The sequence below is a fragment of the Ceratina calcarata genome, unplaced genomic scaffold (genome assembly GCF_001652005.2).
Source record: "Ceratina calcarata isolate Rehan_Ccalc_2016 unplaced genomic scaffold, ASM165200v1 scaffold86.2, whole genome shotgun sequence".
NCBI classification, from domain to species: domain Eukaryota; kingdom Metazoa; phylum Arthropoda; class Insecta; order Hymenoptera; family Apidae; genus Ceratina; species Ceratina calcarata.
The window spans coordinates 549,840-563,222 of NW_017179946.1; the positions used below are offsets into that span (position 1 = coordinate 549,840).

Here is a 13,383-nt window from a genome sequence, read left to right on the forward strand (position 1 = left end):
ATCAATTAGGAATAAAGCTAGTGATACAAGTCAATGTATAATGAATCAAATATAAGTTGTACGACTTGCAAAAAAAAGAATTGGAATGGAATGATAAATAAAAAAATGCATCGAGCACATTATATGAATTAATGGTTTTATTCTGAAATCAATTATTGAGGCAAACGTTAAGAACAAAGAAAAGGTCATAGTTCAATAGAGGATTGGAAGATAATTGAAATGACTCGGGGGTACGATTAGAATAGAAAAAGGGATAAAAGTGAGAGACACTCGGTTAAGGGAACAATGGCGATGAACGACAATGTTTCGGACAATAAAAAAAGATGCAAGACCGCGGTAGGAATCCGTTCGCGAGTTGCTTGTTCGTTGAACGACAATTAAGCGAATTGCACACTCGAGCGAATCCAACCCTTCCATCTCTTTTCCTCACTTTTGTGGTTTCTTCTTTTTTTTTTTTTTTCCTTTGCGTTTTAATGAAGGACCCTTCATCCCGAGAAAAGGGAGAGCCTCCGTCGCCCCATTTTTCTTATCCGACTTTCGCCGCGTTGCCTCTTATCTACACAGCAGACCCGATTCAAGGACTCAACAGTCGAATTTCCTCCCATCGTCATTCTTCATTTCCAGTTTGGTGACAATTTTAGTGCATCGGATTTTCAATGACATTTCGCATGATCGATGCTACTTTTTCTTGTAAATGTGTATGGAACCCGCAGTGTATAAATTACGTTTAAATACTTACACTGTAGAGGAAGAGATTCGTCTCATATTCCGCCTTCTTCTCGGAATTTCCACCGCCCACCATCGAGTCCCCATCTCCGCCGGCGCCGCCGCCATCGCCTGTAACAGAAACAACATTTTCCTATAATCCATCTGTATTTGTTTCAAAAATAGAATTCTACTAAATGCGACAAAGGATGATAAATTTGCCTAAAAAGCTTTCAATCAATTGCATTTCAATTCAGAGATGAAATATTTGCATTTGGTTTACGATTGAAAAAATGCAATTATAATTTTTAGGACAATTCATATGAATAGAAATTGGAAGATCGAAACGGATCAAACCATGAAAGTCTGTTTCTCGAGTATCCGTCTAAAAGGCGGACAGTCACGGTGAAGTTTTAATAGAAATACGAAGACTAAAGTGGGACACGGTTTAGTTAAAAAGTCTTAATAGATGTCGAGGGGGAAACATGGCTGATAGATTCTCTAGTTTGTTTTTAACTCCAGAATTGACTTTTTAAACCGGCGATACTTTCCTTCCTTCTTTTTCATTACTTCTATTTTCGAACGCACCAATTGGAGTTCGATCGGAATTCAGTCGTTCCCCGCAGCGGAGCAATTAAGAGTGAAACAGGAAAATAGATATTCTTTGTTTCATCGGTGATGTTCAGAGAAAATTAGACTATTTTGGGTCCCAACAATGAAGAATAAAACAATCTTAGATATCTTCTTTTTATTAAAACATATAAAATAAAGAACTACATTTTAACTACAAGAAATATTGCATATATTAATTATAACAAATATAGTGATGTTAAAAAAAATTGAACAATTGTACTGTTTTCAATATTTATACGTAACAAAAATAAATGACAGAATCTTGGGTATCTTTTTCTTATTAAAGTACGTAAAACAGAAAACTGCATTTTAAATAGTATACCAAATATTTACATTCCTTCTTCTTCACGTTTAGCCATTTAGAAAAAATTCTGAATAGGAAGAAACTTCCCGGTGTCTCTATTCTCATTCGAGCTGGTTGCACGTTTCATTTCAGGTGCATAAAACGTTTCTCATGTTACGACACCTTAGACATAATATCTGGTATGTATGAAGCGATAGTAACGCGAAACGGATCCGCGGATACGTAAGACTTGTGTAAAATATCGTTCAGACTCGGTGGGACCGCGTTAAGAACGATATTACCTACATCCCGGGATGCACGCGTTGCTGCTGTTCATCCACGCGAAATTTATATCTGTGTTCGGTCCACCGCCTCCGCGATAAATGTAACGCGACGTATGCGGAATAGTGCTTGGAAATATAGGTTTAAAATACATTTCCTGTCCGCTAGATCTATCTTCATGAAATCAAAGTCTATTATTATGAACATCACACCTTGAATTACTGCTGCATTTCGAAGGTAATTAATTTACTAGCGTTTCGAGTTAAGCATTAATTGACTTATTGCATGATTTATTAATAGACTGTGGGTGTTCATTTATGGGATTTTTAGGTAATTTAAAAGAAACACAACACGTGGAGAAATATGGAATTTTAAAAATAAAATAATTTACTATTCAGGGTAGCATGAATTGTGGTTAATCTTGGCCAATTCTAAATCTGTTGATTATAACTTTTTGTTTGCTATAAAATGTCTGCTCTTCTACTTCGTTTTCCTATTCATGTTTCTTTTTTATTAAACTGACATAAATTGAAAAATATGCATAAATTTTAATATATATTTGAAGGTCACATATGTCCTATCACAGTGTAGATTTTTCATACTAATTGACACATATGTAGTTATCGATATCTCTTGATATCCATATTATATTTCTGTTTCTCAAATTAATCGATGATGAGAAAGGTACACTTCGATGAGGGATGATTATGAGATCCTCAGGTAGGTGGAGGATCTCGAGGTTGAAGAAGCGCGGGGGGGGCCGAACCGACCGTGGAACAATTAAGAATGATTCGATATTCGAATCGAGCACCGCGAACTAACAACCGCGAGTCGCATTCGAACGAATTAAAAAAAACTAGGCCGGTCAATATTAACTTGCTGATTCCTTTCCTCTTTGTTCCTTTGTCAAGCTGTGTTCGCCGGTTTCGCTAATTGCACACGGCTGAAAAACATTTAATTTCCCTCAGCTCCAGCCTCGTTTTGCAATTCAAATAATCTACTGTTTCTTGCTTAACGCTAACGCGTGTTTGATTGTTCAGAAATAATTAAAACGCGAATTCAGATATCGCGTAGAAATAAGTTTATGTCCGAGCAAGCAGTATTCTACTTTCTACACTCCGGGACTGCAGTGGTGCTGAACAGTTTTGGCCGGACGACGATAAAGCAAAAGGGATGCGAGAGGAATTGGCATGAAACGAAACGTCAGAGAGGGATTTTAGAGGCAACGCTGATTCAGCTACTTTATCTCGACTGGTCCTTTTTGTGTGTTTGGGTGCAGCAGTTTCACGGGGCCTAAACAGGACACGGGGGAACACGCTTGCATCCAGGAACGTGGCTACGATCGACCATGTACATACCCTCCCCACAGAGCCCATTCTACCTCGAGCAGACTTCTTCGATTTGCTTTTACCGACTCTTACTCGCCTTTGTCGTATGGATTTCCCGCTCTCCCTATCCCGTCGGTCAACCTCTTGAGATTTTTCTTTATTCTACAGATTCCTTTTGAAACGATTTCTAACTGATCCCTCTTTTGTATCTCCTATACGTGTTTCTCAAATGTCAAGCTTTTGATTCACTTTGTATACCAATGGAATCATAGAAAGAGGATTGATATATTACGAGTCGATCTGTAAAATTTATAATCTTTAAGACTTGCGATAAACAATAAAATACTAATTATTTGCTGTACTGAAAATTTAAATAATTCTTAAGAAAACAAGTGATACTAATAATGAGACTGTTATTATTTTTTATGAGAACGGTTGAGTTTTGACCCATGGTCCCTTCGACACTTTTTATCTTTTTGATGCGACGAATACAATGGAATAAAAGAGTTTTAACTAAAAGTTTTGAAAAGGTCAAGTTCAAGGAGAATTTTGACTCTTTTTCACAGATCTTCACCGATCCGAAGATCTAGAATGCGCCTACGACTGCAAAGATCAAACATTTCTTTGCACCCTGTAGAATCCTGGCAGACTGCTGGATTCGTTAAATCTCATCTGAAAGCTTAAGAGAGATTTCTGCGGTACTTCTCAGTACAATTTCGAGCCGACGGAATTAATCAAGTTCCGAGGTTGCCGGGGCGTTGATTAATTCGGGTAGAAGCTGGAGGGAACAATTCCATACCATGCGATACACCCCGCCTTACGGTTCATGGAGAAATTTAGTTACTACTTCTCGTCAGGTGCGCTTTGACTTGGCAGAGACGGTGAGCACGACGCGACCCGTAGGCAGTAACGCGGGGAGACCGACGTACAATAGGATCTTCCAATTTGAAGCGAATCACTGCGCGAAATCAACTGCGCCGCATTGTTCCCGAGGCTCTATGTACTTTGTGTCACAATTACAAACTGGGAACTTTGCACTAACCTAATCTAACCAGGATCACTTGTGCCATTTGCACGATCTTTTCATTTAACGAGAACGAAAATTAATAGTAATTTAAAGGAGACGGAGTCACGAAACTAATAGAACGGACACTTTGGAATGCTGCCAATGATTTTTAATTTTATACATACGATGATTTGATTATATTAATTTTACGATAGGCAATGCTAACATCTAAGAGTATGTTTAAAATTTAGAAATTGACAAGGTTTGACAACGTGCATGGACTTGGACAATTTTCTTTTAATGACGTCGTTTATGACAAATTCTGTCGTTAAAAGTAAAATTGAGACTGTACAATTTTTTTTTGTCGTAATTACTGCGTTTTAAAGAGACCTTTTACACAAATTTCGTTCTAGCACAATCTAACTATAGGGAAACTTGAATCTACAATGAAATTCCACCTCAAACGTGATTTTACCCACTACACAATTTCGCTCTAACACGATCCAGCCCTCATGCACGCAATTTTAATTAAAGCCCCTGTAGTGACCTCAGGAATGGCCAATACCAGCCAGAAAACAATGAAAATTAACGGGTCTCTTTATAAGTTCTTTCGCTACCAATTTTATTTGTTTATAGAATGTTTCGTTTCTTTGCATTTACAGGTTGCTGATTATTCACTTATTGTTAATTTGGTTCAAAATGCTCTTAATAACCAATGAGACTTGACATATCTTGATTGTAACATGACAATATCTCAGTTCATATAACGTCGAATTAAGATTCGAAACGACCAGTACAATGAGGACGATCTTTTATAGAAAGACGGAACAACGGCAACGTAGTTTAATTCGAATATTTACCAGTTTCCTATTATTGGCGAGATCGCGATACATTTTAATTAGCTCGGGGGAACTGGCTCGCGAACTTCCGCCGCGTCGAAGGTACCTGTATCGCTTTTAATGGCAGCCACTATTGGGAGAGTGCATAATGGAAGGAGCAAACACGATTAAAATAATTAGCGATGCACCGAGACTCGATGCACAGTTTGTCAGTCCGGAAACCGACTAAATACGGGCTTCGGTTAAATGGCTGCACCGCGGCTCCTCGTTAAGGACATTAGACGCTCCTCCTGCGTCCTGGATAATTACGATCTCCAGCCCTTTCTCTTTGTGGAAAATCAATTCTCCTTCTTCTAGTCAATTTAGCTCATTGTTCTGACGTACGACGTTGTTTTTAATGTGCTGCAGTTAAACGTTTTAGTAATTTCCTAGGGAAAATTGTGATCTATTTTTTTTATTTACGAGTTGTTTCATTTTTGGTATATATATTTACTTAGAATATTTCTTTTAATAAACTATTACAAAATGAAAGAAAGAATGTCCAAAAAACTTTTCTAAATAAAAGAAAAAAAGAATGTTTTAATGCAGGTGAGACATGATCCATGCGGTTAGATTGGAGTTAATTAAACATAGGAATTCGAGGAAAATATGAGGCCAATTGCGTTGCGGTCAATATTTAATATTAATTCCGGCCAATTTGCTCCGGATGAGGCTGATCGATTGTTTAATATGCGAGTGAAATATGGAAGACAGCATGTATACTGGCACTGAGATGGCTACGAGGCGTGCGATTATTGAAATTGCTAATTACGTTCAAGTTGCTATCCGATCCTATCCGCCTCGATTTTATTATCCAGTTACTCGTGTCGATATTTAATCCACAAATGAACGAGTTTATGCAGTACGATTTTATATTTGCGTCGTGATTGTTTCTGACACGATTCAATATGAAACTGGGCATATTTCATTTTAATGAGACGTACTTTAATATGATGTTTCATTATCGAGTTGTATTTAAGAATGTATTGGCTATACAGTCAATCTAAAAAGTTAATGTAAATCCCTCCCTACGTCCATCCGTTCGGGAGTTATTGAGGAAAAACGAAAAGTCTTTTTAAAAGTTCACAGATTCGACGGGCGAATTCGCCTTCAGATTCTGCAATTCGCCCGTCGAATCTGTGAACTTTTAAAAAGACTTTTCGTTTTTCCTCAATAACTCCCGAACGGATGGACGTAGGGGGGCGTATTTAGNGCGTTTCTAAAGTGTATAAACTTTTAGGATTGACTGTATAGTCAATACATCCTTAAATTGTCAAACTCGTTTTCTTGTACGATAGATATCATACGTTTCGTTTCTTCATGATTATTGCCTCGCAGAATTTCTTAAATTTTCCACAGTATTTTATTAATTATTATTGCTTTTATTTAAGGGCTCATGTAAGTTCAAAGTGGCCTTGCTGTGACATCAAACACTGATTTGCTCCGTGTGACACGAAATTTCTCGTTATTTCGTCGCGACACAGGAAGCATCGCTCTGTGTAGATTGGCCTTTAGGGTAACGCTCGTACCCAACTTGTTTACACCGACGATACTATACTTCTTAGCGTAATTGCCTTCCTCGTAGTTACGTAAACCCCTAACGTCAATGAATCTCCGGGGGAGCTTGATGTCTCAATTTATGTAGCAAATCTCTTGGGGACAAGTAAATCAGATCGGTACCACCGCGTACAAACATGACTTCCTTCAGTCAGAACTTCAACCATAAACGATTATTATTTATTATTAAAAAAATTTCTAAGTGCCGTCCACATTTAAAATCAGAGAAACTGAATTTATCACTCTCCGAATTTTATTTTTACTTCAGCGATTCATATGAAAATGCAAACGAATTAAAATAGTAAACAAGAATTTTCAACACATTTCCTTTCTTTCACATAAGCTTATTTAACCGAGGATATTCAATTATAAGCACTGTATGTTCTCATGTGCATAAAATGGTTTTTAACCTGTTTAATAAATAAATAAAGTCTAAGTACGAGTTATTAATTGAATAAATTTATAATATAATATAATGTAGCTTAACATAATCTAATATAATACGATATAATATTGTATAATTTGATAACTTTATAATTGAACACAATTAACATTGAAGTACTCTAACTAGAAACAGCTACGTTTCGATGGAAGGCTAACAATACGCGTTTATGATCGCGTACACAGCTCGTAGTGTTCCACGAGTGTTTCACCAGGAACAACAAGAACAACAGCAACAACAAACTTCCTGCTGTTGACTTATTTTCAGGAGCGGATATTCGCCGTTGAATAGTTTGGAACTCTCAATCCAGAGCAGCGTTAACTCCCGGTTGTTACAATCAGCGATTAGCAAACTCTATTTAATAAAAAAATAACGCGTTGTGGTACGTAATAAAGCCGTGAAGGATTCGGCAATGATCCGGTTCGGCAACGATCGCAGCCAGGGATGAGTCGTCCTCCGAAGGAAGGGAAGTGGCGCGGATTCAACGAAAACCGGAGCAGCGGGTCAGGAGACGGAAACGATTCTTCGGGGAGATTCCACCAGATAGAGGTTCCGGCAATTGGAACGCGAACGATAATCGAAAAGGAGGAAAAAAAGGAAAAAACATGGCGACGGAAAAGGGTGGGATTTAAGAATTTTCTAGAGCACCAAATCGTCGCGCCGGGGACGTTTGCCAATTCATTCCCAGTTTGCGGGCTCGCGACGTGAATTAAACAGACGATAACCCGCGTTTCTGAAAAGGTCCCCGATGCGCAATTTTCAAATTTCAACTAAGGAACAATTCTGTTTAATATTCATTAAAGGCACGATTGTTACAATCCACGTGTTATGGTTCCGGGATGCATTCTTATGGTCCGCGTGGAATCTGCGTGATTTCTTACGTATGCCCGATTAAAACGAATCAGCTCAAACCGGATACACCGTGACCCGAATGATGTCTGAAAGCTGGTACTAACGAACGATCATTCTTACGTTCCTCTTAATTGACACCGCGATGCATCATTCAAAGAATCTTTACGCGGCTCGTATTTCTGCTTTTAAAAGGCGACGATCTTGTCTCTATTATCTCTGACAGTTCAAAAAATAAAACGACATTCTGAACTTCTTTTTTACAGATAGATACGTCGCACGACGAGCTTTGGTGTTCGAGATATTCGCAAAAATATGTTCGATATTATGTAAGGAATCTTAAAAAGTCGCCTCCTCACCGATCATGTCTTTTTTACTGTTTTGTAGAAGTGAATATTTCAAGTAACTTCCTTCTAAAATAGACTACCTAAGTAGCTGTGCAAACGGTAAAGGAACGGCTCTTAAAAATATCTCACATAGTATCAAACATATTTTTGCGAATATTTTGGATCAGGAAATTTTGCACGAGATACTTTAAATATTTCTGTACGATTTCTTATTTTTGAATATTGCCAAGATTTAAATTATTCGTTCTGTCCTTTATTGTTTTCTGTAGCGAAACCGAAAAATTAGAGATTCTCGGCGGACTCGATGAGAGTCCCTTTCATCTTCAAACGGTTGTTGGAGAGGCAAAAATCAGCAGGCAATCCATGAAGGAATGTCTCGCGAATCCGGGGATCGCAAAAGCGAGGTGCGCGCGCGTCGTCGCAAGCTTAAAAGCAAATGGTAACAATGCCGGGCCGGGCGTGTCCCGGTTCGTCGCGTGCCCCAATTTTCTTTTTCTTTCTTCTGTCCCCGTCCGCCCCGGGACGGCGATAAATCGCGATGCGACGCGACGACATTATTCGACGCTCGAGCTCCGTGGTTAAATGGCGATTTTACTGACATTTAGTTGATTTAGTGATAACGCGTATCGATATTAAATCCTGGCTTTGAAAAATTGTTTCACGATACGACGACGTTGATAACTGGGCTTGTTGTTTCATATTACGTCAGTTTCGAAATTAGTTTAATTAAATGCGTCATGAAATCATTGCCTGATCGTCAACATGCCATTTAATTACTAATTAAACAGTTAAATTAACGTTTCATCATTCCATCATGCAATTCTACAGATTGTCGATGTGAACGCAGTCCATTTTAATTTTCAGGACATTTCGCTTATTAAAGGAAATGTTTCTCGATTTCATTTTATACTTCAAACTTCTTCCGTCAATGAAACGTTTTTACTCCACGCTTTCGTAAAACACTATTACTTCATTTTATTCTACTATTAAAACAACATCTCATTAATTAAATGTTTCTTAACTCTTTGATGAAACAATTAAATATCTTCATTAAAGAGTAGCTTCTAACTTTATTTTGTAATTTGGAGTTTCTTTCATTTTACCACTGAAACATTATCTCAGTAATGAAATGTTTCTTAACTCTGATGGTTTGATGAAATAATTAAATATCTTCATTAAACAGTTACCTTCATTAAAGAATAGTGCTTTAACTTTGTTTCGTAATTTAGATTTTCATGTATTTTTATAAGAAAACTTATTTCATCAACGAAACGTTACTCGATATCTTCATTAAAACATTATTGTTCCATTTTATTCTACTATTGAAGCATTATCTGAGTAATCAAATGTTTCTTAACTCTGATAGTTTGATGAAACAATTAAATATCATTATTAAACGTTAATAAAAAGATTGCGTTTTAAAATTATTTTATAATTTCGACTTTCTTTTATTTTTATAATAAAAGTTTTCTAACCAGTTTTGATTGGATTGAAAGGGTACTAGACGCACCAACAAGAGCATTAAGAATCTTAAAAGTAAGTAATCCCGTCAGCAGTATTATCGGCTAGGAGTTGCTAAAGTCTTTAGAAGAGAGCAGCCACGGTGGGGTGCGGTAAGTATTGTAACTGAAAGGAATTTAAACAAAAATATAAAAAAAAAGAAAAAATACACTGTAGAGCCAGCGCTTCGAACAAAAGACATCGGAAGTTCCTTCCAGAAACTTGAGAGAAGAACTTCTCTCGCGACTCTTAAAATTGTCCCAGTTTCCTCGAAAGTTTGTATTATGAGATCACTAGCCAACAACATTCTTTTCAAAAACGTTATCCAGGACACGAGACAGTTTTGGAATATGGATTAGAAATTTGGATAAGACAAGGAAAGAAAATGTATAATAAACTTTATTATCTAATTCATCCAACATATAAAATTTAAAGAATACACTAAATATGTACATATGTATATAAAATGAATAAAGAGAGACATAAGATGGTAAATAAACGACATACAATGGGTAACAAATAAATGAATAAATAAGTATAACAATTCCTCAATCATGTTCTAATAATCCAGGAGTTATCAAGTTAACTAAACTCTGATATGCTAGCTGTTGATTCGTACCGCTTTTGAAACACGGCGAATAACATTAATTATACATTAAGTGATTTCATACATAATGTAACAGCTTTTCAAGTTTCAAAAAGCTGAATCATCAGAAATGTTAACGTTAATAGTGTTCAGTCATTTTCCTGAGTGCCTCGGACGATTGTGTTGTGTAGGTAGGAACTCCCACGCTCGAATACATTATCATATAATTTTCAGTTCGCCGAAATATTTGCTGAATCTAATCGAATATCTTGCTCCCAATTTGTTAGGATGTTTAACGTCTTTTATCTATGAAATGAAATGAGTAAATCCAATAATAGCGTTGAAATGGATTACGTCAGGTGCGCTTATTGCACGGGTGTCGGCCGTGCAATAAATTGAGAATAAATCCAGGCGAAAGGTAGGATTGTTTTCTATATCGCCCGGCGAATTAACCGTAAACTGTGGCCGTGAGCTGTCTCTGGCTGCGTGTATACGTGCGGAAAGGTGTGGTAAGCCCTAAGAGAGATAGAGCAAGAAACGTCGTCACGTCGTCGTGGAGCATCCTTACAATGGAAACTACTTAACCCTTCGCTTGCCCTTGTCCTAATCTCGTTTAAACGCGCACGAGGCCCGGGCTCACGTTTTTTTTTTTTCGCCGTGAATCGACCGGCCACTCGACGAGATTTCGTTGAATCAACAAAGTTCCGACTTATTATCTAGAATGTCATTCGACAAACTGTGCACTCCCGCAATATGACGGGACAATTAAGAAATTCGCGAATTTTAATAGTCTTCGGTAATAGAAATCATGACGATAAAAATTGTACAAAAAAAATAATAAATTTATATAATTACATTAATAAATTATATCGCCCGGCGAATTAACCGTAAACTGTGGCCGTGAGCTGTCTCTGGCTGCGTGTATACGTGCGGAAAGGTGTGGTAAGCCCTAAGAGAGATAGAGCAAGAAACGTCGTCACGTCGTCGTGGAGCATCCTTACAATGGAAACTACTTAACCCTTCGCTTGCCCTTGTCCTAATCTCGTTTAAACGCGCACGAGGCCCGGGCTCACGTTTTTTTTTTTTCGCCGTGAATCGACCGGCCACTCGACGAGATTTCGTTGAATCAACAAAGTTCCGACTTATTATCTAGAATGTCATTCGACAAACTGTGCACTCCCGCAATATGACGGGACAATTAAGAAATTCGCGAATTTTAATAGTCTTCAGTAATAGAAATCATGACGATAAAAATTGTACAAAAAAAACAATAAATTCATTTAATTACATTAATAAAATAACGCATTTCTACATTATTTTTTTTGCTTAATATTACAGATTAAAAAGCGTTTGTGACAAACCATTGACTATTGTCGTTTCACATTTATTTTGCTAGACTGTTACGTCGTGGACCTCTGACTCTGTTCGAAGCTCGCGACAAGATTTCGTTCTTGTTAAAAAATTCTGCAAGGTCCGCGATGTCCTTTTAACGGACGGGGGGACGGATCGATCAGGCACTCGAGCGGCGGCAAATTTGATTGGATCAACAAAGTGTGCCGAACGAGGTCTCGTTTTACTGCGACCAACCCCGAGTCTAATAAATATTGGATAAAAACATGGGAATTAATTCCTGCCAGACCAAAAGTTTCGCGGCTCGGGAAACTCGGCTCCTTTTTTTTAAACGAATTAATGTGTCGCTGCGAATTCGCGATGGACTTGGGTTTGGCTTGTACTCGTGTCACTGCTAATTTCGCCAAGAACGGTCAACTCCTCTTAGCTCCTGCTGGACGAAATTAATTTCTGATCTCGCCAAGGAATATTCCGGGAGTACAGCGGCTTCAGCTTGTTGGGAAATTAAATTAGAAACATGAGTTGATAATGTGACTTGTATGTACAGTTCGTTTGCGTTAATGAAGAGACTGGATAAATATTATCAATAATAGATTAAGTGAATAGAGTCACTCTGCTATTTTTGATAGTATATGAAATTAACTGCATTTGGAATTTCAAAAATCGTGGTAGAACCAGCCAGATTATAATTCTACGTACAAACGTAAATCGAACAAGAATGAATACCAGTTTTTCATTTATGATTTGAAAGTCTCTAATATTTTTCACAGTGTTTCATTAATGTAATATCTAATTACTGTTGAAATCTCAATGCTTGGTCACTGTTTTTATGCAAGGACGTTTTTATTACAACGGTGAACGATGTATAACGTACATTTCGCCAAATCCCCATTGCAGTGAGGAGCTGATCATATTTTATTACAGTAATGAACACAGCTTTCATCGTGTAATTAAAGCAACATTAAGCAGCATCCATTTGTTCCGGAGCACTCTCCCCTGGCTTGGTATCAATTACACGATCGTTAATGGGAATTGCTCATCACCCGTTTCTCAACGGATTTATATAATCGTAAAAAGGTACTGAGGTAATACCCAGCGAGAGTATGAATGGGGCCAGGTGTCCCGTATTCGACTCGCATAAATTCGCGGACGAAGTAAACCCTTCCGGTCGGGATATTTTTTCTATCCGCAATTCCGACGATTTACCATCGGGCGGCTATCGCGGCAGCGTAAATTCCCTTGAATCTGCTAACGTTCGCTCGCTCTCGTATTCGCGTTGCTCGTAAATTTCGTCGCGAACAACGCGCGGCGACGATGCTCCACTTTTTGAAATTTGTAGGCCAACCGAGTCCCCTTCCTCTTCCACGATGGACACTCGAACTCGAAACGCGTGGAAGCGTTTCCCAGTGCCGGGATTTGCATACCAACTATGAATATTCGATGCCCCCCACCTCTATTCAGGGATGGTGTTCCCGTCGAATAGAATATGAAGATATTATTTATTATGAATCGATGAAAGTTATGAAAGTATTTAATAATAAATTGTGAAATGGTCTTATCTCAAAACAGCTGCTTCATTACGGAAAAGTATTAATAAATCACAGAAATAATTACAGAAAAGTATTAATAAATCTTTT

General features: G+C 37.8%; 1 protein-coding gene across 5 annotated transcripts in view; it reads right to left on the minus strand.

Annotated features, from left to right (window-relative positions):
- Window positions 1-13,383, minus strand: part of kcc (solute carrier family 12 member kcc) — a 40,532-nt gene that overhangs the window by 17,187 nt on the left and 9,962 nt on the right. For all 5 annotated transcript variants that reach the window (XM_018035077.2, XM_018035075.2, XM_026818776.1 and 2 more), the window contains one exon: window positions 740-837. In XM_018035077.2, the coding sequence (XP_017890566.1) occupies window positions 740-837 (98 nt within the window). The remainder of the gene's footprint in view (window positions 1-739; window positions 838-13,383) is intronic.